The sequence below is a fragment of the Oenanthe melanoleuca genome, chromosome 3 (assembly GCF_029582105.1).
Source record: "Oenanthe melanoleuca isolate GR-GAL-2019-014 chromosome 3, OMel1.0, whole genome shotgun sequence".
In the NCBI taxonomy this organism is placed as follows: domain Eukaryota; kingdom Metazoa; phylum Chordata; class Aves; order Passeriformes; family Muscicapidae; genus Oenanthe; species Oenanthe melanoleuca.
This window is the reverse complement of record NC_079336.1, coordinates 61755526-61780085: the sequence shown is the minus strand read 5'-3', so window position 1 is coordinate 61780085 and position 24560 is coordinate 61755526. Positions and strand designations below refer to the sequence as shown.

General features: G+C 39.1%; 1 protein-coding gene across 3 annotated transcripts in view; it reads left to right on the top strand.

The window, feature by feature from the left end:
* PDE7B (phosphodiesterase 7B) overlaps window positions 1–24560 on the top strand; it is a 168943-nt gene that overhangs the window by 132050 nt on the left and 12333 nt on the right. For all 3 annotated transcript variants that reach the window (XM_056486535.1, XM_056486534.1, XM_056486533.1), the window contains 6 exons: window positions 11199–11350; window positions 12619–12682; window positions 14248–14343; window positions 16025–16125; window positions 17570–17701; window positions 24243–24334. In XM_056486535.1, the coding sequence (XP_056342510.1) occupies window positions 11199–11350; window positions 12619–12682; window positions 14248–14343; window positions 16025–16125; window positions 17570–17701; window positions 24243–24334 (637 nt within the window). The remainder of the gene's footprint in view (window positions 1–11198; window positions 11351–12618; window positions 12683–14247; window positions 14344–16024; window positions 16126–17569; window positions 17702–24242; window positions 24335–24560) is intronic.

Sequence of the window (24560 nt, the reverse complement as noted above, 5' to 3'; positions counted from 1 at the left end):
TATATTCATATTCAAATGTGACTAAATTAATGATTTCTTTTTTATTTTGAATACAAACATGTTGTGTAAAATTCCATTCTTACGGTTTTCCTTCTCCATGGGTAAAGAAACTGAAAAGTTTTTTAGAACCAGAAAGAAGAACAGAATGGTTTCAGGTTTTTTTTCTGGCAATAGGTTTCTTTTCTTTCACTTTTAGCCCCTGTAGATGAGTCCTGCCATCTTCCAGATCCTGCCAGTTTCTGGGAAATGCTGGTGCTGTCCATGGGCTGTGTCAGGAGACATCCATGACAAGGGATGCTCTGGTGAATACTCAGCCTTTGATCATGCTGGGAGCAGGGTACTCCACAACCCCTCTAAACATAACTGCTGAACCTAAAAAGTGGTGTCTCCTTGTGTGTGTTCCTCTGGTCCAACAGGGTGGGGCACCTGGGGTTCTATGCTCCTGTGTTCTCTGTCACAGAGACCTCCAGCTTACTCCTTTTACTGCTTTTCCATAATCTGAAATAAGTCAGTATGGCTGATCATGATCTCTGTAAAGGAAAGCAGTGATCCTGATTTTTGATTTCCCATGGTTTTCAGTTTTTTATATATTTGCCATTTTCTCTCTAAGGAGTAGTGTTGCCATAATTTTTCGGTTCAAAATGAAGTGAGATTTCTAGATACTTGACTACTGATTTCGTAGCTGGCAAGTGCATTGGGCTCATTTGGTGACCTACAAGTAAATTAAGATGCTCCGTGTCAGAGCATGCAGATGTGTTTTGCCAGGAAATAAACAAGCTTTTGTAATATTTGTTCATCTACATCTGCCTGTTAAATCCATTTCTGCCATGCAGAAGTAGCAAAAAAACATAAGCACGTAAGCAACAAAAAACATCCTATCAAAAAGAAATATATATCAATGTCACTACTGCACACTTTATTGGAAAGTTCCCGACTAATACTTGCAGTAAAATTTTGTCACCATGTTGCATTTGTTTGGGGGCAGTAACTGGAAGGCATCAATTGTATACTGAAAGATTTAAGTGTGAGGGAGGGAAAAGGCAGAGGAAATTTTATAGTAAATATCCTCAGAGGTCATAAACAAATGCAGCATAAACATCACTCCAGCCTCTCACTAACAAACTGAGCTTAAATAGCGATTGTTCCATCTCGCATCTGAAATACAGTACCAGCCTTGTTTTAAAATAAGGGAAAACACTGAAACTCATTCTTGAACAGAGCTGACATAGTTATGTAAATTCACATGTAAAAAAAATACAGGGCATTGATACTTAATGTCAGACTAAAGGTTACTAACACGTAACTTTTTTTTAGTCTACTTGCAGATTCAGTCAAGTTAGTCTGTTAAGGGTTAACATTGACTAAATCATATCTTCTGTTTCTTCTGGAGTCCTACACTAAACGACTGTGTAACTTAAGACACCATGAAGTCTTTTTGGATAGGAAAACTTCCTGCACTCTAAAAATGGGATCTTCTGTAGCCCTAATCAAAGCCAACTGGATTCATGTGTGCTTCTTGCTGTTTGAGTCTGTGATGCCATCTGCTCATTCCTCCAGTGACTCTCGGCAGTGTATGGAAAGTTAGTGTTACTTCACCTTGTCTTTGCCGGGCTGTTGGGAGCATGAGGATTTTTCAAAATCCTGTCTGGGGGAGATGCAGGGCTTTAGTGTCTTCCTGTCTTTTCTCTGCCTAGTTGCAAGCTTTCCTAGGCAAAGTTACACTGATGGATTTGGGGAGTCTTAAGATAACTCTGGAATACCAAATTGAGTGTCATATACCCCCATGCCACCGAAAACTCCTTTCTGAGGAGTGAATGTTTGCCCCAGCCCCTTGAGTTAGTCCCACAGCTTGTGGAGACCTGTGTGACCTACCAGCCTCATGACAGACTTGAGGCTCCACCTTCACTGGGAGGCTTAATGAACCAGCATCAGACTTTACAAACTCCTAAAATAAGAGATACAAATTTTGCACAGCACTATAGGTTTATAGGAAAATAGGGTGAGAGTTTTCTCTTTAATTAATTCCAAGCAAAACCTTACAAATTTTAGGAAATTTTGACTCTGACCTGGGTAGCTCAAGCTTGAAACTGAACCTGGTGCAGGTTGAAATTGATGTTGGCAGCTCATTGACACTTCTGTATTTCAGTAGATTAAATGAACCTTATCATGTTCATAGGACAGAAAAAGAGTTAAATTGAATATTTAGAGGGTAATAATTTAGAATTTGAAACACTTCTGCTGTGAAAATTAATCCAATTTTCCTTTTAGCAGAGTATAGTTTGGATTTGAGGAATAAAGGAGCATAGCTATGGTAAGCAATAATTTAGTTCTCTGATTCACAAAGTTGCTCAATGAGTCATTGAAGCAGATCCCACCAGTGACTAATATGCATTGATTTAAATGGATTTCATTATCTCATTATGAGTTTTTTTGTGACTGTGACAGTACACTTCTTCATTGCCTTAACTCAAAGTTTGAGGGAATTCCTTGTGATAAATCTGGATTTGTAGGTAAACATGCAGCAGTAAGCAAGAAGACCTCACCCTACTGCAATTATGTTACATACTTTGTTTCACTGCCAGCTTCAATCAAGTAGAGTAACAAAATAACATAGTTTACGGCTGAGATAAGTAACTTGTTATTTACAAACATGCTTGTCAAGCAAATCAGAAGACAACGAGGTTCTTAAGACTTAAATTCTCCAGTTCCCATCTTGTTTATGCTAAGCTTTTATCTGCATTAAATTTTGGCTTGCAAATGACAAAATTATTAGCCTTTAATTGACTACATTTAATTCTTCAGTATTCACTTCAGTACTTATATATGTGACCTGCAAATTGGAGTCTCTGTACCCAAATGGTGTTACCCAGAGAGATATCTGTTTTCTTACACCTTGCACAACAGGAACACAGAGTGGGATCTGAGAATATGTAAAATGTCAAAACATGTCTGTAGACATTCCAAAGGTATGTCTCTGTATTACTTAGGATCTTGATGTTGTCGTACAAGCAGAAGTTGAGTCCAAAAGAACCCCACCTGCTTTAAGCTTAGCTTGGCAAATTAATTTATTACAGATTCTATACTTTTTACTCCAGATAGTGATAAATGATAATATTAGGTAACATTCTGTCTCTGTCCTTGATTTGCTGTCTGATCTGACTCAAGCAAAATACTCTGGTTTTCAGTTTGTTTGCAAATAAAGTGAATTCATCACATACTTTGCAGGCGTGTGATGAATTAGGTATTGGAGAAATGAAACGTGTTGTCAGGATTAGTGAGGGAAGATATGAAGTCATGAAAATGTCTCCATCTCAAAGAACCAAAGTCTGTGGACATTTGAATATGTGGTTTCTGCTTGTCTACAGAAGGGTCTATTGCAAAATTTACATTCATTTTTGGGTTTGAATTTTGAACACTCCAGGGCTTTCAGGTAGGGCCCATCTCCAGGGAAAATAAAACTTAACCGCAGCCACCAACCCCAAACTGAACCATCAAGTAACCCGAACCCAACTGAGTGAGGTTAAAAAGAGTTTGGTTAAGTGTCTTGTTGTGTTGCCTTTGGCTAGAAAAAGAAGTGGGAGTCAGAGATGCCTTTTTAGATATTTCTGACCTAGGTTAAATTAGGACACTAAAAGCCTTGTGAGGAAGTTTCAAGGGCTGATTGGATTACTCAGATCCCAGCCCAGCCTGTGGAGATGAGTCCAAAGTTCCAGAAGGTTTTTAAATTGGAAAGGGAGAAACCTCATGAAGTCTGCTGTATTTCTACATAATATCTCCCCTAGTTTCTCATGGATAAGCCCATTCAAAAGATACTCATCAACATCCCTATGACATGTAGGCTTCTTAATCCAGTTTGCTTGTTTGAATGGGATGAACATTTCCAGAACTGGTCCACCTGTGGCCTTGCTATCAGTTACCTATTCAAGGAAGAGAACTTGGAATCCTCTTAATATTTCAGCACAGAGATTGTTCTCTTTTCCACTAACTCCTCACTAGATAAAAAAATTCTTCCTGTTATTGGAAGTTGATACAGTTCACCTTTCTCATCAAATAATAGCTAGGGGGGATTTTTTGGAGGAAAAGTTTGCATTTTTGTATTTTTCCAAGTGTTGTTATATGCAAAATTTAATAACAGAGTTTGTTTGAAAAGTATAATCTACTTCCTGCCATTCATGCTCCTTGCTTAGCTTTAATGCCACATTTGCAGAAGAATGAAAGCTAGAATGTAAAACTGATAGATGCACATGCCCTCATATGCTCACAAAATACATAATTTTGGGTTATGAATGCTTCAGGAGATCTCAAAACAAACAAAAGCAAGCAAAACAAACAAAAAAAACTACATGTGCTTCACACACAAAGTCTTACACACATTTGTAACTTATTCTTTTAGTACAGACTTATGATTCAGTTAACTGAAGATGTCTCTTTAAAAGTTGCCAAATGATGCGTGACCCATTCTGCTGCCACACCTTCTTTTCCTTGATTAGAAAAGGGAAAGGATGTATTGAAGATAACACTGAGGATACTTTCCAAATGACCAGAGGAAAAGAAAGAACAAGGAGAAGGGATCATTAAAATGATAAATGAAAGTTGGGTTTGCTGTTATTACAGGTTATGTTGTTTTTTTCTCAAGGGGAGTGAAGGAGGAGGGGATGCACTGTTTCCTGTTGGAGAAACTGTAATCAGCTATAGAACATTTACAGTTTTAGGAAGAAAAGGTCCTGACTGCTGTACAAAGACCGAAGTGGCAAAGCAAAGGTTCATAATGAAATGGTAATGAGATTGTGACAAAACAGAAAATAACATTTCCTAAGAACTTGGAGGAAGCTTAATAAAAATATGCCAAAATGTTTGCTTGAATTAAGATGAGTGATAGCCCAAATTAAGGCTTCTTTATGTGATAAGAAACACATCAAAATTCATCTTAAATCTGGATTTAATCTATTCCTCTTCCTGTTATTATGCCTAATATTTTGTTAATTAAGTGGTCTTTGAAACCCAGATTTCTCCAGAACTTGTTGTAATAGGATTATTCAGTGTATAAGTGGGATAATCAGCATAATTCTTAATTTCTGTATTCTCTTTCAAACAATATAAAAAAGAATGTATTTTGGGATGGGGAGGAAACTGCATGACTAGTGTTCTTCAAGATGCAAACAATTTTTCAGGAACTTCATGAGTTGGAAACTCAGCTGTTACGAGCCACCATCAGTTCAAGTGATGTTCAAAGAGGAAACTCCAAAGCCAGGTCACCTAGAAAGGTGGTTTCTCAGAATCTCTCTAACTAACCAGAGAAGCATGAGTACCTCCTCTGTAAACAGGACTTTGCATTTGTTTTGTGCACTTGTGTATGTGGTTGGAGAACAACATTTTTACTCAAAAGCAGAAAATTTTAATGTTCTTTTGCCATACTTCTCATTTTGTGCTTTTCTCTAACTTGTTTAGGATCCATCTCTCTTTTTCACAGCTTCTGCCTAATTGAAAAAAAAGTTTACCCCACTAGAGAGAAACAATGCAGTTGCAACCTATATGAACAATGGCAGCTAACAAAGAGCACTTGATCTCTAAAAACTAATTTTATCAGAAGTCAAGGAACAAAGAATATTTTAGATGTTAGAGAAGCAAGTAAAAACAGTGTAGTCTGAGGCAGTCTCATGAGGATTTCTGCATTTACAAGATTTCAGTACAACACTTTTTTTATCTATAAATATGATACAGTGCAAGGTCTTTGTCTCAGTCTTCTTAGTTGCAGTGACCAGTATGTATTCAGATGATAAAATTGACACAATCTTACTATATTTGAATCAATCCTGTTTGTTAGCTTCTTACACCAGCCAGTTAGTTTCTTACACAGGTGATTGAGAGGTAGAACTGGCATATTCATCTGAGCTCCTTGGTCCTTCTGTACTAGACTGAAAGCTTTTAAGTGACAGTCCTTCCACATGGGCTTCTGGTGGTTGGTCATTTTCTCAGGCCTTTCTTCAAAACATCAGTGTTTTCTTTCTGAAGGCTATTTGGACTACAAGGTGAAACATATCTGGAAGGCTTAGACAGTGCAGAGAGTAGAGGTTTTCTGTTCTTCTAGTTGACAAGTGCTTTCTCCAAAATTCAAATATAAAATATTAAGTTTGTAATTAATTTTTAGATCAGCTGTGTTAGTTCAATTACCTGTACTAATGCTGGACATTATGATAAATCTGTAATGTCAGAAGATTCTAGGAAGGCACAGCAGTTTTTTTCTATCAGTGCTATGCCCTCTCCTGTGTACGAAAATTTCAGCAACCAAGCATGCAGCAAATATGCCAAAGAAGATTTCTGTAAAGTGATCTAAATGCACAGCACAGTTTTACATGCAATAAAAAAAAAAAAAAAATGGACAAACACCAGTTATTCCTCCTCAGTCAATTACATACTTCTCAGGCTCACAAAGAGAAGTTTCCTAACCAGCTGTCAAGCCAGGAACCAATGCAGAAAATTGTAGGACCAGAGACAAATTGTTTCCCAGAGCCCTCGCAGTTTGCAGACTGTCCTGCAGACCTTAAATTGCAGGACTCACCCTCTCACCTTACCTTCCTGATACCCCAGCACTTTCCCACCAGTCCTGCCTGGCTCTTCAGGCATACAGTGGCTGTGTATGAAATGCCTTTGCACTCTCAGAAGAAAATTGTATGAGTCAAAGGCAGCTGCTTGAGGACCTGATTTATTCTGCATCCTTTAGGAAAGAAGAAGAAAAAAACATTTCCCTTTTCTGAATCAATTCACTTTTTAAAATTATTAAACCCTTTTTTATCCACTCATGCTGCTGGATGACCTGTTTTTATTGTATTCTGAGATGCAATATAATAACAAAACTAGTACTGTGAAGAAAACTCAGAGGCTTTATTTGAATGCATAACACAGTTTGTTTACTTTGAAAGAACAGTAACAACGTAATGAATGTCTGGTGCAGAGTTAAGTACATCCTTGTCCAGATTTGATTTATGTGATCATTTCTGGATGTTAACTCAACCATTGTTAGCATAACCTCCATTATTTTTATATTCATGCTGCCTGTGGGCACGTGCTAGCACAGCAGTGTGAAAGAAATATGAAATAAAACTGGTAGCAGTTCCCAGTGCAGGAAAAGTCTTTTCCTGAAATAACAGAGGTTGGTGTGTAGTGAGCCATAGATCAATTTAAGGCGAGGAGATCAGTGTAACTGGAGGAGCTGTGTTGGGAGAAAGAAGGCAGCCATTGATTCTGCAGCTTATGAACCTCTTGAGGGGCACGTGCAGTAGTGCAGAAATCATCCATGGTCTGCTGGTGTGTGTGTTTGTGCGTGATGTGGCTATCAAATTACCTGAAGAAAAATGCAGCCACTTTGTTTGCCTGCTAAAACACAAGATATGCTGCAAGCTCTGCCTGCCTGAGCTTTTGAAGGCAGAAGTTGAGCTTTGCGAGGAATGCTTGTACGAACACGTCTGTAAACATGTATGTAATTCATACAAGATGTCTGTGCAATTCATACAATAACCTTGTTCAGCGTACAAAGGAGGGTTTCTGCAACCCCTGTGCTAGGCAGTAACAGTAACTCCATAGCATGAGAATAGGCATCTTTAAGAGATGGAGGTTTTTTAGGTAAGCAAAACATTCAGAAGTTGCCACAATGAGTGAAGTTAAACAGAGTTCTCGAGGGAAGTTTTATGGGTAAGAACAAAAGACATTCTTGTTTGTCTTTCACGTTAATTTCAAAATTGCACATAATTACTAAATCCTTCCCATGTGAGCTTTGCAGATCAGTCTTTAACCAGATGCTTATGTTTTAGCATATGTTTTAGTATCCAGAGTTCCATATAACATATGTTTTAGCACCCACAGAACAACAACTGAAGTTCAGGGATATCTGGAGTAATATTTTTGATTCATTTACTTTGTAATTAAATTTCACCTGAAGGCACTGTATTACTTGCATCATGTGTCATCATCAAACTTTTGTATTTACAATTTAAATTTAAATTTACAGTTGTCAATAAAGAAGTAGTATGTTCAGCATTTTACTGTAAGTAAACATAACCCTTAATTTCATCTTAAAACTGCATCTTGATTTTGTGTCAGCTGGTGGATACTGTATGCTGGGAATGGCTCTTTGCTTTTGGGACATTCAGATGCGACTGCTGAGCTGAGGGGCAGAATTTAAGTGTTCACTTTTGGATGCATCACTTTTTGCTCTTTTGTTCTAATTAACCTTTTTTTCTCAACTTCATATAGTTGTGCTTTTTTTTTTGTTTGACACTGATCTTGGAAGGGGAAAGAGAAAATGCTGGTTAGATACTGGTTTGGGGTGTGTTGTGCTCAGAGAAGGGCAGTGTCTTAGTCCAGTTTTATGGAAGACACTCTCATAATAAAGTACATTATTGTGGATGCCCAGTAATTTGAGATGGGTCATAGCAATCAGCTGATAAGTCCTGTGATTCAAAGGCAAATCAGTTATTACTGAAATGACCCAAAGGATGTGATTTTAATGTGATATTCTTTTAAGTCAACATCTTAAGAGTTTGCATGTGGATATCCTGCCGTGCTGGATTCGGGCTGTTCTGTCAAGAGCCCAGTTTTGAAAATACATTTGCTACAATTCTTTATCAGTATTATGAACTTCTTCCCTTATGAATGAACATACAGAAATGACAGATTATTGTGCCTAATCATTTTTGTGTAATATATTAGAATACAGGGCTCACCTGAAGCAAGTCAGGTTCAGGGGCACTGTCTGCTGATGACTAAATTTGAATTGAGACCCATGACAACCATACAGAGCAATGGGCAGCAAGTTTGATGGCTCAATTCAGAAAATATGTTCCATAATAAGAAGCTACTTGTTTCCATCTGATGTGTTTGTGCTTTGGCAAGTGTTATTTATGCTACTGAAATGATCTGGTAATCCAAAGGATAAAATAACCACTTCTTCATAATCCAATGTACAGCTGCTTGTTAGGACTTAGGCCAAACCTTCACCTTCAGATCATCCACTGCAACACTATGTGTGAGTTTTAAAGACAGTTTAAGACAGTGTGGGTGGTGATTTCAGTCATGTGTCTTTAACTGAAAAAACAGATAGTAACTTAGATAAAAATTAGTGGCAGCAACTTCTAATTTTTAATGTAAAAAAGGGTAGCTTTTGTACATTAAAATTTAAACTTGTTACCTGAAAGTAGTGACAGTTTGTGGGCTAAGATGGAAATAGTAAAGTTGGAAAGCTGAGAAACAGCTAGCACAAGAAGTTTAAATAGTGAATTTATTTTAAGAGTGTTTTGTTATCCAGGAATTAAACTGAATGCCTGCCATTTCATAGCAGCCCTATATAAATGAAAAGAAGTAAGAAAACATGTCTACTGGTTCCTCCATGGTTTGCTGCCACTGGGTAACTGTTCACACCTACATTAGTCACTCCTTCAACAGACCATGAAATTGTTCCAGCTTTTAAAATGTGTGAGAAAATCAAGGCAGGTGCTGGCACATCATAAATGAAAACCTGACCTTCAGGCTGGTACAGTAGTGGTGTTGTTACTCTAGCATTCTGGAAACCATGTGGCTTGTCAAGTTGCAATGAAGTTATTTTGTGCTTTTATATTATTAAAACTCAGTGAGTTCTTTAGACTGTGCATAAGAACCATGAGGCTTACTGGTGCTGGAAGTTATATTGATACTCAGTACGTAAGGATGGCTTTTTATAATGTTATTACTGACTTTGTGCCACTCAGTAGCTGTTGGATTACTTAAAAAGGAAGAAACTTGCTACAGAGGGTGCTTGCACATCTGCTGTTAGAGAAATCAAATCCTGAACCATCCATGATCCAAAAAAACCGTAGCGACTTCCCTGAAAATCCTCTCAGAATAATACTACTCGTAGAGTAGTAGCAGACAAAGTGATATTTTAGTCTCACAGCAGAACAAGAATTCAGTGGTTTTGCATAAAAAGAGATGAAATAATAGAGAATAGAGAGAGTCATCTTCAGTGTGTGGATATTTTTCCAGAGCTCTTACTTAAACCTGAAATCTAGTGAATTGCTATGGAGCTTCTTATCTCAAGAAGTTGTTACTGTTCTCTCAAAGGACTGTTTAATCTTCAGTTTCTTGCAAGGTTTGTCTTACAAATAAAACTGTATTGAAACTTGCTACTTTCAACCAACTTTCCAGTTTCTGTCCTCCCTTTTTCCCAAAACTTATACCAGACTGCAAAATGAAAACAACACAGCTGAATATAAGTTTATGTTAAAAGTTCAGATGAAATTACCTAAACCATTATGAGTTTTAGAAAGCCTCCATATTTTTCTTACTAACAATAAGGTAATATAATTACTCTAATTAGTGATTTAATCACTGTATAAAAACTGCCTTGGTTTTTGTGTCACATTTAGCCCTATATGAAAATCTCCTAATACAGCATTAGAGAATTAGAATTATCCTGGCACTGAGTGAAATATTCTGTTGTGTAACCAGAAATGCCTGTATTATCTGAATATACCTGCTTTCCTCATTGCAGGGCTAAAATATTTTCTTCATTTATAATTTGCCTTAATACATAGAACAGACAGCTGACAATCCAATAGGATTATTAACCTATTCTTATTTCTTTCTCTCTTTTATTTCATTTTCTAAAAGTGGATCACACATTTGTGTTTTCAAACTGTATTTTGAGTTCTCTTTTAGTGTCACTTTTTTGATTTTATACCCAAGACCACCTTGCAGCTCTAGTGCTATGTGATTTTTAATATATTCCAGTGACACTCCTGTGAGGTAGCAAGGTAATGTTATTTTCAGGTGTACAGTTAGGGAACAGAGGCAGAGAGGGTAAGAAAGAGCAGCTTTCCTGTACCTAACTCTGCCTCTAATGCCTACAATTAGGAGATGTATCACCCCCTTCCCTACAGGGACTGAGCTGGGTCACATTAAATGCTGTGGCAGGCAATGTACTGAACTCAGATCTTCCAAAACCTACAATAGTGTTCTCATTCCTGGAACCTATTTCCTTTCTAAAATAAACAAATATATTATGCTGAAGTGATTTGAATACTGCTCCTTCATGTGGCTTGGCAAGAAGCACAAACTTCATGATTTTTGTATTACTATTATAAAGTGTTTGATATTTCTCTTACTCAACTGATAATGTCACCCATCATCTTAGGTTTCATGGTTTCTGTACTGATTGCTTTTCACAGATACTACACTCTCAGGGGAAATTGGCACCAAGAAAAAAGTGAAAAGACTGTTAAGTTTCCAGAGGTACTTCCATGCATCCCGGTTACTGCGTGGAATTGTACCACAAGCCTCTCTGTACCTACTGGATGAGGACTACCTTGGGCAAGCAAGGGTAAGACAGATCTCCAGATCTCCATTTCTTTTAATAATACTAGAGTGTCAGTGTTTGTTTTAGTCTTCAGATAACCAAATTAATGGCTGATCTTTCTTAAATGACCCACGTTACGTGCCTCCCTCACAACAAACAGATTGTCCATTCCTCATTTGTGGTTATAGCCTTGAAGGCTTAGGTCTCAAAGCAATAAGAAAGTGATGCCAAATCTATTCAGCATTTTCAAATTCCAGCAACTGAAATGATAATATGGATTTATTAAAGACTGAAAGATTTCAGGTTAAGTTACTGATTTAAGTGCAGCCCTGACACAGCATTTTGTTCATCCACTTGAAAAAAGACAGGTATCTCTCATCTGGTATGGAACTGCTATTAGGCAACCCACAATAGCTTTCCATAGTGGCAAAGGCTAGGAAATGTGGAACATTGTCTGCCAACTTCACAGTGATGAAAATACAATTATCTTAGTTTTGCAGTTCTTACACTTACTTTGAATGGTATTTTCTAGCAAAACTTGCACAGTTGATGGCATTGGGATTATGTGCCTGGGCAATTTTTATTCTCTGCTAGAGAAGATTATATGCCAGGAGTTAGAAAGTAATTAAGAATTCAGAACTGTTTGAATGTAGACTAGAGATGGGAGAGAATGTGTATTTCATACACACATACATCACTGTGGGTCATAGAGGTAATCCAGCATCAATCTCCTGGCTTAGCTGGATGTAGCTGTAAAATCACTGCATTTGGTGGTAATGATGGATTCTTCTGCATGTCTGAGAGGGCTTAATTGTAGCACAGTAGTTATTAACAGTAGTTTATAAAAGCTATTCCTGTGTACTGCTTTGTTTAGCACATTGTAACTCATATTCACCATGAGAGCTAAGATTTTAAAACACTGTATTAAAAACCTAAGAGAATTTGCACTGACAATTTGGGGACATGAAGAAACAATAAAGCATTTGTGACATAAAAGGAAATGTTTTCATAATATTTTGATTTATATTATTCCTTGTTTTGAGTTCCATTTAGAAGGTATTTTTAGTGTTATGTTCAAAACCTTCTCATTTAAAAGGGCAAGTGATATTTTATGCAGCACAGCTACATGGGCCTGATTTCTGATATTTCAAATGCAACCTCTGTAGGTTTCTTGAAAAAAATTTTAAAGGTGCAGTAACCAATCCTGTGACTGATTTATGTGGAATAATAATTGAAACCTGCTTTACAGTGTTACATACTAGTCATTGGCCTTTCCACATTTTTTTTTCTAGCATATGCTATCCAAAGTGGGAATGTGGGATTTTGACATATTCTTGTTTGATCGCTTGACAAATGGTAAGTAAATTTTTCATTTTACTATCTCTCATATATAACTATTCAAAAAATCCCTAATGAATTGTTTGCTCAATGTTTCTAGTTCAGATTATTGAAGAGAAATTGGCCACATTTAACCTCTATTAAAATCATAATCTGGAGCTTTTTCAGTCCTGAACTACAGGGTAATGTTTAATCAAACTCCTACATTTGTTGTCACCTTTTCAAGAAGGTGTTTCTGTTTCATTTACCTATAAAACTCCCAAGCTACTTTAAATATACCTGTTAGATACATTGGTCAATAAATCCAGATCTCCATAATCAGTCAATTTCTATCGATACTAAAGACATTTGAGTGAAGATGCCCTCGTTTCTGTTCAGCAGCAAAAATTGAGAAATTTATTAAGAGAATAAAAATCTGTGAAATTTCTCTTTTAATGCATGCCTGTAAAACCACCCCACTTCCCTACAAATATCCAGGCAATACCTCTTGATCAGGTAACTGCTGAAGAGGGCAATGATTGCACCTTTCCCTTTTCTGTACTGCTCAGAGAACTGAGATCCCTCATTCCTCACTCCCAGTCTAATTAGGTTTGGTTGGGGCAGAAGATGCAGAAAAAGGTAGGTTTAGAGGGTCATTCAGCTGAGTTGACTGGCAGTGAAGAGTGAAAAGTATTGCAAATTACCTGGGAAGTAAAAGCATAGTTCTTCCAAATTATCTTTCTGTGCCCCTGCTCAGTAGTCAAGACCAAGTAAGTTTCCATGTGTTCTTCATACAGATATTTATTTTCCTTCCTGAGTTATGTTAAATAAGAAAAGACTCCCTTCAAACTTTATTTATGTGTAGTATGGGTTGGTTGGTTTGGGGTTTTTTCTAACTTTCATGGAAACAGTGCCACTGAATTAAGCAGTGCAAACTTTTTTAAATACACTGTTTATGTATAGCTGATCATGTAATACTAGCAAGGCTCAATTTTCCCAGTGTTCCCAGTACTCAATTTACAGTAGGGCCAGTGCAGCATTACAGTGAGACTTGAGACGGTGAATGCTGCAACTCATTTTTCCTGTCTGTGTCATTGTTACAAGATGCAGTTGTAGCTGAGCTAGGTTACATGTGTTAATTACATGTTTATACAGCCATATGCAAAATAAAAAAATTAATTCCAAACTCCTGATTTTTAGTAATTAATTAATTGGTACAGTATGGCAAACCAAAGTGGCAGAAAAGCCACTCTTGTTTCTGTTGTTTCTGAAGATCGACCTGAATTATGATGTCGCTCTCAGACAAGCCTGTCTAAAGATTTTGTTAAAACCATGTCACTTTGCCTTCTTCCAGTTAAAACCCAGCTTGCCTGTCATGTTGAAACAGCAAATGTAACTTTATGGCTTCTAGACACAAGAATGGCATTCCATTGGTACAGCCTTTCCATCAAGTCTTGATTATATACAGGAATAATTCGTATAAGTGACTTCTGAGTATATGAGAGTCATCTAAGCTCACTTCATTGGAGATGAGGTGATAGGAGCTGGCTAAATTTGTAACTACATGTAAAAGTAATTTAAGAGTTGTTCCTTTCTGCTTTTAGGAAACAGTCTCGTAACACTGCTTTGTCACCTCTTCAATGTGCATGGACTTATTCACCATTTCCAGTTAGACATGGTTACATTACACAGGTTTTTTGGTAAGTGCACACCTCAAAGCCATCTTTGAATGAAGTTTATAGCTTAAGTAGAGCATCACTTAAGAGAAGGCACTGGCTTGGTCTATCCATGTAAAAATGATGATGTAATTGGAAATGTTTCAGTAAAAGATGTCTATGATATATATCAGCATGCAGTTTGCAGGCACTCAAGGACTGGTTCAGTACCTAGTCTATGGAGGGATTTCAAAAGGCTCTGCATTGGGCTGAAGCATCCCAGCACCACAGTCACACTGGGGATTTAAAATAAAGTATGCCATGCAGAGATGTGGCTGGCTTAGGCCCACACAGACAGACACTGCAGAACCTATGCGTGCACAGTACAATTGTGGTGCAGTGTAATTATTTTAGTGACTAAAAGACCACTGAGACCCAGGGCAGTTAAAAGCTTATGTGCAAAATTTAACAAATTATATCAAGCTGTCTACACTGAATAGTGTTGATGAAAGCCCCTGCTGCTGTTACTGCCAACAGAAATATTAGCCCCATGCTGTCAGTGAACCAAAAGAGGAAATTGGCCAAAATCAATTACTTTTTGCATCACTTTTTGAAAGCAGCTAAATGGCTGTTTTTCAGGCTGTCAAGCAGAGTTTCCAAAGCAGGGAAAGTCTCTTCTTTAAGACTGCCTAATTGTCGCTTCTGGAAAGTGTTCCTCTGGTGCGGAGACAGACAAAATCTGCCTGCTGTTTCTAACTCCTGTGGGCAGACGTGGACAGTTGGGCAATTAGAGCTAGTGGTACTCACAGTTTAAGGGATTACCACTGTACCTCCAGATGCCTGTGTGGCTGGAAACAAGCAGAAGGCTTGGACTTTCTGTGGCGCTCCTCGTGCTGGCAGCGAGCGCCATGGGAAGTCGGCGCGTTAGTTTTCCATTTGATGAATTCGATGGTGTCTAGGAGAGCGCTCTAGGCGAGATCACATGCAGCTTCCAGAGCTCACGTGGTGGTGTCCCGAGAGCACCTAATGGTGCACACACTGCTGCAAGGAACACAGGGGTGTGAACGCATCTCAATGATTTTTCTGTCTGAGAGAAAGCTGAGAGTAAGAGGTTGGTGCTCCTGGTCCAACTGGACCGGTTCCAGCACTGCAAACTAAAGCAAGAGGGACTGGCATTTTAAAATGAACACACATATGTGACTAAAATTGTCACAGGAGATTTTGCTGTGAACACCCCAATGCTGTTTTTTTTTTTATTCTTCACCTAGGGGGTGTAGGAATGCCTTTGGCTATAGTTCATCACTCAAATAACAAATGATGGCAGGATATCAGGGTCTCACTCCTTGCTGCCATAAAATAGGTGGTACTGCCTTAATGGCACACTACTACCCTATGACAGCAGCCTAAATAATTACACTCCGTTGTGAATAAATCTGCCTCTCTTCCTTGTTTATTTTACTCCTCAATGAGAGCCTTCACTAAGGCAAGAAAGAGGTGATTTATGCACTAGACCAAGTATATCCCCTTGGGCCTCACAAATCCTTTCATGCATTTTTTCTCTAAAGGTATCTCGATAAAAGCAGCAATTTAAATAAGCTACAGCTATTTGAAGAAACTCCTTAGGCAGCTGACTGCAAAACCTCAGATTGTATTTTAAGTCCAGTTTCCACTTGTGGCCATGGCATTCAGAGACAAAAAGATCTTTGTTTTCTGTTTTGATTCCCAGTTATGGTTCAAGAAGATTACCATAGCCAGAACCCATACCACAATGCTGTCCATGCCGCTGATGTCACACAAGCTATGCACTGCTATCTGAGGGAGCCCAAGGTAATGACAACCTTTCACACTGATGTTGCTTTCAGATAGTTCTCAGATTTTTTTTTTTGCCCAGGATTTAAATAAAACCCCCAAGAAGTATTTGTAGACAGCAGAAGGTGATGGCATGCTGGAAAGTCAGCAGCAAGTCAGGAACAGCCTCAGCTACAGGTTACAGATGTTACAGTCAAGCCACGAGAGTCACTTCCCATCACGCAGGCATCATGTCTAAGTGCTGCCATGAGCTGCAGCCACCATGGTGGTGTGACCCAGACACCCAGTGGTGCCTGCAGTTCTTCTTCCATCAAACTCAGCAGGAGGCAATGCATGTCTGTGTCTCAGCCACCTCAGAGCATAAGCTGTCATATTTCAAAATACCGAATTAGATGCAGTGCCACACCAGGAAAGGGGAAAACGGTCCCTTCAGATGGATGTGTTGCAAAGGTGTTCTCTGCACAAGTATTTGACTGCTGCTGCAGTTCTCATAGCATAAGGGTGTTGCCTTGTGTGTTACTGGAAGGCATTGTGATACTGCTGTGCTGAGCCAGTGTAAGAACATAACTAATCTTTTGTGGCTTGGGTCAAATGAAAGGATATTCTGCTAGAACTACACCAGAATATAGCAATGGTAAGTGAGGACAGGAGCAGGTCCCACCTTTCCTGTATTTTTATCTGCTGCAAGATCTGCCAGTCCTTTGTTGCCAGGAAGTGCAGAGGACAGCCAACATCCAGAACCTGGACCATAATGCTCATCAGTTCTCACCTCAGGATGCTTCTTTCCATCTCACAGACCTGTACTCTGTACAGGCTCATTGGACTGGTAATAACTGCCTCACGATCACAAACAGAAAATGCTAAGATTACCTTTTTTTGCTTCTAAATGAGCCCTGTAGCAGAAAAAAATCTGAATGAGTTTTCCAGCTTCAATGTTTGAAGTTAGAAAGGTAAATTATGTTCTCTAATAAAATACATATACTTGAACTGAGGTAGATATTTAACAGCCAAGGCTGAAATTTCAGACGTTGATAAACTCTGCATTTTATAACACAGTGCTGTGCTAGAAAATGGAAGCCTGATCTTTCATTGGTATTACTAAATACTTGGAGAGACAGAGCTCTTACAATGGATGCTAACATATGCCAACCTACCTGTTTGGTTTTTAAACTAAATGTTTGAGACTATACTCAAGAACTCCTATTACTATAATCCTTATATTGCCAGGAATGACAAAGAGATAAAAAATACAAATTGTAATAAAAGATGGTTATGTAGTCTAATATCTTTATAGATGTATGTTCAACATTTACCTTAAAAATGTTCACAAAATTTGTATTTGACATTTGTGTACAAATGCCTACAAACCCAAGCAATGCCATGATGTCAGCTGGTTTGTTTATTTACCAGAAAGTGTTTACTGTTCATGTTCTTGTTGTGATTAATGTGTGTGATGATTCAGCTTGCCAGCTTCCTCACCCCATCGGACATCATGCTCGGACTGCTCGCTGCTGCAGCTCATGATGTGGATCACCCAGGGGTCAACCAACCCTTTCTGATTAAAACTAAACACCACCTTGCCAGCTTGTACCAGGTAAAACTGCTCATCAAGTTGCAAATGTGTAAAATGCAGTCAAGGAGAGCTTAAGCAATTTGCAGTGAACTTTTAATGCCAAAATCTGCGAGTGGGAGGATGCAGGTCAAGTCATCTTGCACTTTGGAGTCTGGACAATTTCAGTCAAGCACCTCACTGGGTGTCACTTCTTACAGCAAACCCGATACAGGAAAAGAGGTGCAAATGTTAGATTTTTTTGAGAACATTTAAGCCAAATCAGCCTGGGTTGTTTATGCTGTAGATCATCTGGGCTGAGGAACTGTGGGTAGGAGATTTTTAAATCATGACAAGAAGATTTAATGTTCTTTCAGTGAACACGTAAGCAGCAGGCATGCTCTTAAATTGGTATTGCATTTAAAGAAACCTTTGCTTCATATGGCTGTAGTAAAATTAAACACTTAATGAACACTGCATTAAAAAAACGAAGACAGATGAAACCAAAGGAAAGGTTGTAGACATTTACAGTAACATTCTTCAAGATACAAAGAAAGAACTTCAAGCCACTAGGTCACACCACAGGCTGTCTAGACCAGTATCCTGTTTGTAAGAGCAACCAGAGAGAAACATAAGCCTGGGATAAGTACAGAGTTGCACTTCACCTAGTATACATCCTTTCAGCTCTGGCAAGCAGTAGTAGAAAGCTTCCTGAAACAAAAACATAGCCCCTCCTGTTCAATAACTATCAATGAACCCATGCTGCTATATTTGAGGTTTTGGCCCATGGCAATCATTGTAGCTCTGTATTTTATCTAAAACTGTCCTATGAGTATAATCTCCACATACATGTATGTGTTGTTATTATATATGTGCAACTCTCTATTCTTTGCATTGTACTTACATATACAGAGCGAATGCTGTACATCTTCATTTTGGTTGTACTAACCATAATTCACAGGTAATAAATGGAGATAGTATTGATTTCTAGCCTTTAGAATCACAGGCTCATAGAATCATAAGGGTTGGAAGAGATCTTTAAGATCATCAGGTCCAACCCAACTGTTCACCCAGCACCCAGCGCCAGATCCAGGAACAGTGACTCCACCACCTCCCTGGGCAATCTATTCCAGTGCCTGACCACCCTAACAGTGACAATTTTTTTCCTTCTGTCTAATCTGAATCTCCCCTGTCTCAGCTTAAGGCCATTCCCTCTGGTCCTCTCACTGCAAGCATGGCAGGAGAGAGTGCCCCTCCCCTCCCTGCAGCCTCCTTCCAGGTAGGTCCCCCCTGAGCTGCCTTTTCTCCAGGGTAAGCACCCCCAGCTCCCTCAGCCACACCTTGCAGACATGTTCTCTGCTCCTTTCATGAGCATTGGTGCCCTTCTCTGGACAAGCTCTAGCACCTCAATGCCCTTTCTAAAGTGAGGGGCCCAAGTCTGAACACAGGAGGTGTGGCCTCTCCAGTGGCCAGTACAGGGGGACAATCCCTGTCCTGGTCCTGCTGGCCACACTATTCCTGGTACAGGCCAGGATGCCATTGTCCTTCTTGGCCACCTGAGCACAGCTGGCTCATGTTCAGTCAGCTGTTGACCAGCACTCCCACTGGGCTGCTTCCCAGCCACTTTGGAAGAGTAAATTTCAGCCTTTGTGGAGATTGTCAGAAACAGAATATCCCATGTTAAAAATTAATCTACCTGAAGAAGATTCACTAATAGCTACAAACACATACTTAGCAAATTGAGAGATTGCTGTGATTTGCTTACTGCTTAGTAGGAAAGTCTCTTTTTCTACCCAACCCAAGCAAAGTTTGGGTTTTCCTGTAAGAAGTGGTATTGGTGCAACTGTCCTGCCCTCAGACATGGGAATGGGCTGGACTGTGGGAGACCCAGCCAAGGCACAGTGATGCTTAAAAACTGAAAACTTTGTGACTGGCGTCATCATAAGCTGATGCAGTTTATTATGTCATAATATGTTTCTGGTCTGGTCTTGGACCAGAATGACGGGCCAGCTGAGTGAGGAGGGAAAAAAGCCAGGGGCCTAAGCTGGGGTACTTTGGGAGTGGTAAGGGTGCTTTGAAGAGGAGTGAGTGGAGCCATTCCACAAAACCCCTCATCTTTTGAAAAGGTACAAACAATTAATTCTCAAATTAATAGTGGCAAACAGTACTTTATAATTAGGTTGAAAAATCAGGCTAATCTGAAAGACATACAGCTAAAATATTAGTATCTTGGAGAAGTGGTTTGTGCTCTATTATTTGGGTTTGAATATACTTAAAAATGTTGGTTAGAAAAGACAGTGACAAAGCAAAAAATGCAATCTTTCAACAGCAAATGAGATCTGAAGTACCCTACTTAAGGACATTCACTGGCAAATTTGAGTTATTTTAACTGAAAATGATCCCACATTGTTTCCACAGATTTTAGTAGTATACAGTATATGGACGCCAATAAAAATAACTCCTGGAAAAAAGTTTTGCTGAATGTTGTAATAAATCAGCTGAGACTCCATTTTCTTCATGCGGGAAAAGTTCATTCTTTATTCACACAATTTATTTTATACAAGTTTTTACAGACCTCATGTGAAACTCTAATTGGTTAATAGTTTTCTTGCTGATTAATCCATTGGTTAGTAAAAGGTATTATATTTGTTTCTCAAATTTCTCTATTCTTGGTTAGTTTACATATTTTTGTTCACTGATTCCCATGACACAGATTTCTTGTTTATTGGAGGTGCAAATGGTTCTCTTACCAGAATAGCTTGTGTTAATTGTTTTCATGCTTAAGATTGTTTTCAGATGGGAACTTGCAAGCCACTTAGCTGCACATAGAAGAAATGACAAGCTAGCTATTAATTTAGCAGAGAGCAAGGCCCGATTTTATGAGGCACTTCTTTTATAATTTATCTACCTGACTGCAACAGCTGAAAATATTTTTAGTCAAAAATTCAGATTTAGTGTATAGTCTTTAAAACATGTATTTTAAAATGTGCTTGAAACTGAAAGAAAGTTTGTAGGTTTTTGATTTTTTTTAAGTAGCAGAGCCACAGAACTGCTGGGATTAATCAGAAAAAGGATCAAATGAAAGTGAGTTTTAACAGAGCTGGCAATCATCTGTCTTTGAGACAGTGGACTTACCCATGTATGGCATTTCTATGCTTTTAAATATCTCTTGACATTTAAATTAGAACCTTACATTTACATTTGGAAGAAAAGGTTTTGCAAAATGAGGTAGGTCAGTTTCTGACAAAGATGTAAAGTGTTTGACAGCTTCTGAAGTGCGTATGTGAAAAGAGAAGAGTCATATTTCAGGAAGACATCCAAGGACTTCAGAGCTTTCACTATTTCTTTTCAAACTAAATCCATATTTTATGATACAAGACACTTTGTTTCATAGTCTGTAGGGTAATTTCCACAAGAGTCTATTGCATGTGATTGCGTGCGCCATAATTTTCAACAAAAATAAAAGCAGTTCACCGAAATCTCCAGCATTACAAGGACAGTTGAGAGCACAGAAGGGGACTCTAGTGGTCTGGAGGTCACTTAATTTTCCTGTGAACATTCCTTGTAATGTGATGCAGACTTTACATCTAACTTGCATTGTCTGGTTTTTTAAATGAAGGCTAAAAGTTTAGAAGTGTGGCTAGATCACATACAACATCTGTTTCAGAAAACATACGACAGGTTTCCGAAAACTATGAAAGGATATTTTACAAATTTAATATATGTGTAGGTAAGCTGGAAACAGGAAGGTACATTTTGGGTATCAGTAAAAACAGTTCTTTGCAGTCTTCCTTAAAAGCAATGTTTCTAACTATAAGTGTTGTTTTTGGTTATTTAACATTATGTAGCTAAAGCAACTGCTCAATGAGTAAGAATAGATTGAAGAGATTGAAAGAAATTCTGATCTCCTTTTACTTTGAATTAAAATTGACATTTGCTCTGCACCTAGTTAATAGCAAGTCTCCCTCTCTTCAAGTTCTTTTTCAAATGTGTATGTTGAATGCAGTGCTCCAAATAGCTCAGACTAAGTACCAGATTGGAATTACTGTGGTAGCTTAAGTAAAATAAACAGTGATAGTCCTGAAGTCTCTGTTATAGCAATCTCCTGGGCTTGGGCTGTAAATGTGACAGAAGCTTCCTATTGTGCAGCCTTTAAAGCAAAGCTGCGCTACTCATGTTTTTTTAAAAAACCAAAACACCATGTGAAGCAGAGCTGAGAACCCCAGTTTGCAAGCCAGCACTGAGACTTTCCCTGCATGGGTTGTCTCCCACCAGCCCAGGTAATCAGATAGCTCATGGCAATTAGTCTTAATAAAGCAGTAGTGTGCTCCTAGGTGGAATAGCTGACTCTACTAATTGCTGGCAGCCGCTTCAGGGATTCTGGCTCCTTACATTTAAGAGGAGAGTCATATAACTTCATGCTCAGTTGTTGCTTGTTAATGTGACCTTTCCTTTTCCCTCTTCCCTGTAGTTTCAGTGTGGGAAAAGAATCAGTGCAGCAGGCAAAGAGCAGAAACTTAGAGAAGCAGAAATACTCTGAGATGACTACCTGAGTTTGCTTTTTCCTATGAGTAACTACTAATTGGATGCCTCAGCCCTGTTCTGGTTGACCTTCAGTATGGCCAAGGAGCAGCAGCATCCATGGAGTGTAATTCCCTGTTTGAGGCAGGTACTGCTGAAGCAGCCCCTCACAGCAAGTAAGGCTGCCACGCTGGAAGGGATGTGGGGACAGGGTGCTCCAGGGGGGATCTCCCTGGTTGCATTGCTTCAAGGATGCAGTCAGACAAGGGTTGCAGGAAACTCTGCACACAGGCACTGTCTTGAACAAGTGTAAGCCTTCCCAAAAGCCCAAGGTGACAGTCAGGTAGAGTTTGTCCAATTTAGTAGGAAGATGGCAGCCTGTGGCCTGGGAGTGACTCTTGGGACCAGTATCAGCTCTGTGACTGGGTAGTTGAAAAAACAAACAAAAAAAATTTGTTATTGTTATTATGTCCTATTACATTTTCTTATTTTTCTTGGTCAGAGTGTAGAGTTGCAAAAGTCCATCCTGATGTATTTAGGCAAAAGGAGAAAAGGGATATTTAAGTTGGCAAAAGAACAGAATTGCTGTCAAAAGTAATTTCTATATTGCATAACTGATGTTGAGATCTGAATCCATCTGCTCTTCCTAAGAAAAGCAATCGGTTTTTGCATGATTTTAAAGTTTTGGGGTTGGTTTTACTTTGTTTTGTTTTCCCCAGATTCTGTGATTTCTCTAAGGGAAACAAGCAGACAAAACCAGAGAAATACCAAAGCAAGATTGTGTGAATTCAGAAGCAACAGACAGCACTGTGGAAAGTACTGTGATAGGAAGTCAATCCAATTTGTATTCTCACCTTTGCACTAGGCAAGATGATCAAAAAGCAAATTAGATCTTGATTGCTGGCAATATTTAGTGTTATTACGGTTACTAGATATGATAGGACTACGTAGGAAGGTGGGGAAGACTTAGGGAGAAAATACTGCTCAATCCCTCTTGGAAAAGTGGAAGCTGCACATCATGTGCCATGGGAAAGGCAGTACTATGGTAGCAACACTTCAGAGCTGTGGCTCTTTGTGTGAGGGAGCTAGAGATCAGATTGACAGTGGCTGGAGAGGGGGATTCTGACTCCACTTTCCAGCTGGCAGTGACAGGGTGGAGTCCTTGTTTCTGCTGCCTGCTCAAAAGCTTTGGCTGAGTTTTGTTTTGTTTTCCTTATCCAGTGCTCATCTACTGCAAAAGCTTCGAACTGCCCAAAACAGGGAACTGATGATAGAGGTTTCTGAATAAGTGACATTTCTGAGGCATTTGGTGCTAGAAAGTACTCTGTGAACTACACAATTGATGATGGGAAAATGCATTGTGTGTTAGGATAGTAATTTCAAGTCATCAGATAAGATACCAAATTTGTTGTAATTTACTGACAACCTAGAAAGCTGGGTTTTGGCTCCCTAGCAGTCTTTGTCCAACCTAACTTTGGTTCCACTTAAAAAGCAAGGAAACAAAGAGGAGTCAAAATTTGTTGCAGAATAAGTTGCTGAAGCCTGCAAATGCTCTGCAGTACTGCTATTCCTCTTGCTTTCACTGAACAGCTGCAGGCAGCTTCTAGTTCCCTGACTCAAAAGGAGATTTGGCAGTTTAGTTTTCCTTTTCTTGTCCACTCTGCATTCCAACTGTAGAGGCTGAAATGTCAACCTGGAATCAGTAGGAGGTAAAAATACGATTTTGCACTCCTACTTTAATTCGTTTGTTAATAAATCTGTTAGAATGCAAGCTACCTCCCACTCAGATGAGATTAGCTCCTCTGTTCACAGCAGGACTCAAAAACTTCAGAACAACAGGCCTCTAGGGCTGACCTTAGCTAAGAAACCCAGAAGCACAAGGTCCTTAACTGTAGAAATCCAGACCAATTACTCTAATCCAACTGTGGCTGAAAAGCCACATGTGGCTCATGTTACAGCATGTCCAACCAGCTCTGGGCATCACGTGATATGACAAATCCATATGTGTACCTGTACCATGGATACCATCCTAATCCTTGCATTTATTGGTGTTATTCCTCCCCAGAACGTTTCCGTGCTGGAGAACCACCACTGGCGCTCTACCATAGGCATGCTTCGAGAGTCACGGCTGCTCGCCCACCTGCCCAAGGAGGTCACGTAAGTGTCCACCAGAACCACTGAAACTAGCCATGGCCTCCTCCTCCCTTCTTAAAAGCATGCTGGCAAAGAGGCCCTGACTTCAGAACAGGCTGAACTTCCTACCACTATGAAATCATGAGACAAAGTTATACAGCAGAAGTATTTTTTAAGACCTACCCACTTCTGCAGCACAGGAATGGCCACTCTCAGCACCAGGAACATGGGGAGTCCCAGCAAAAGTAGA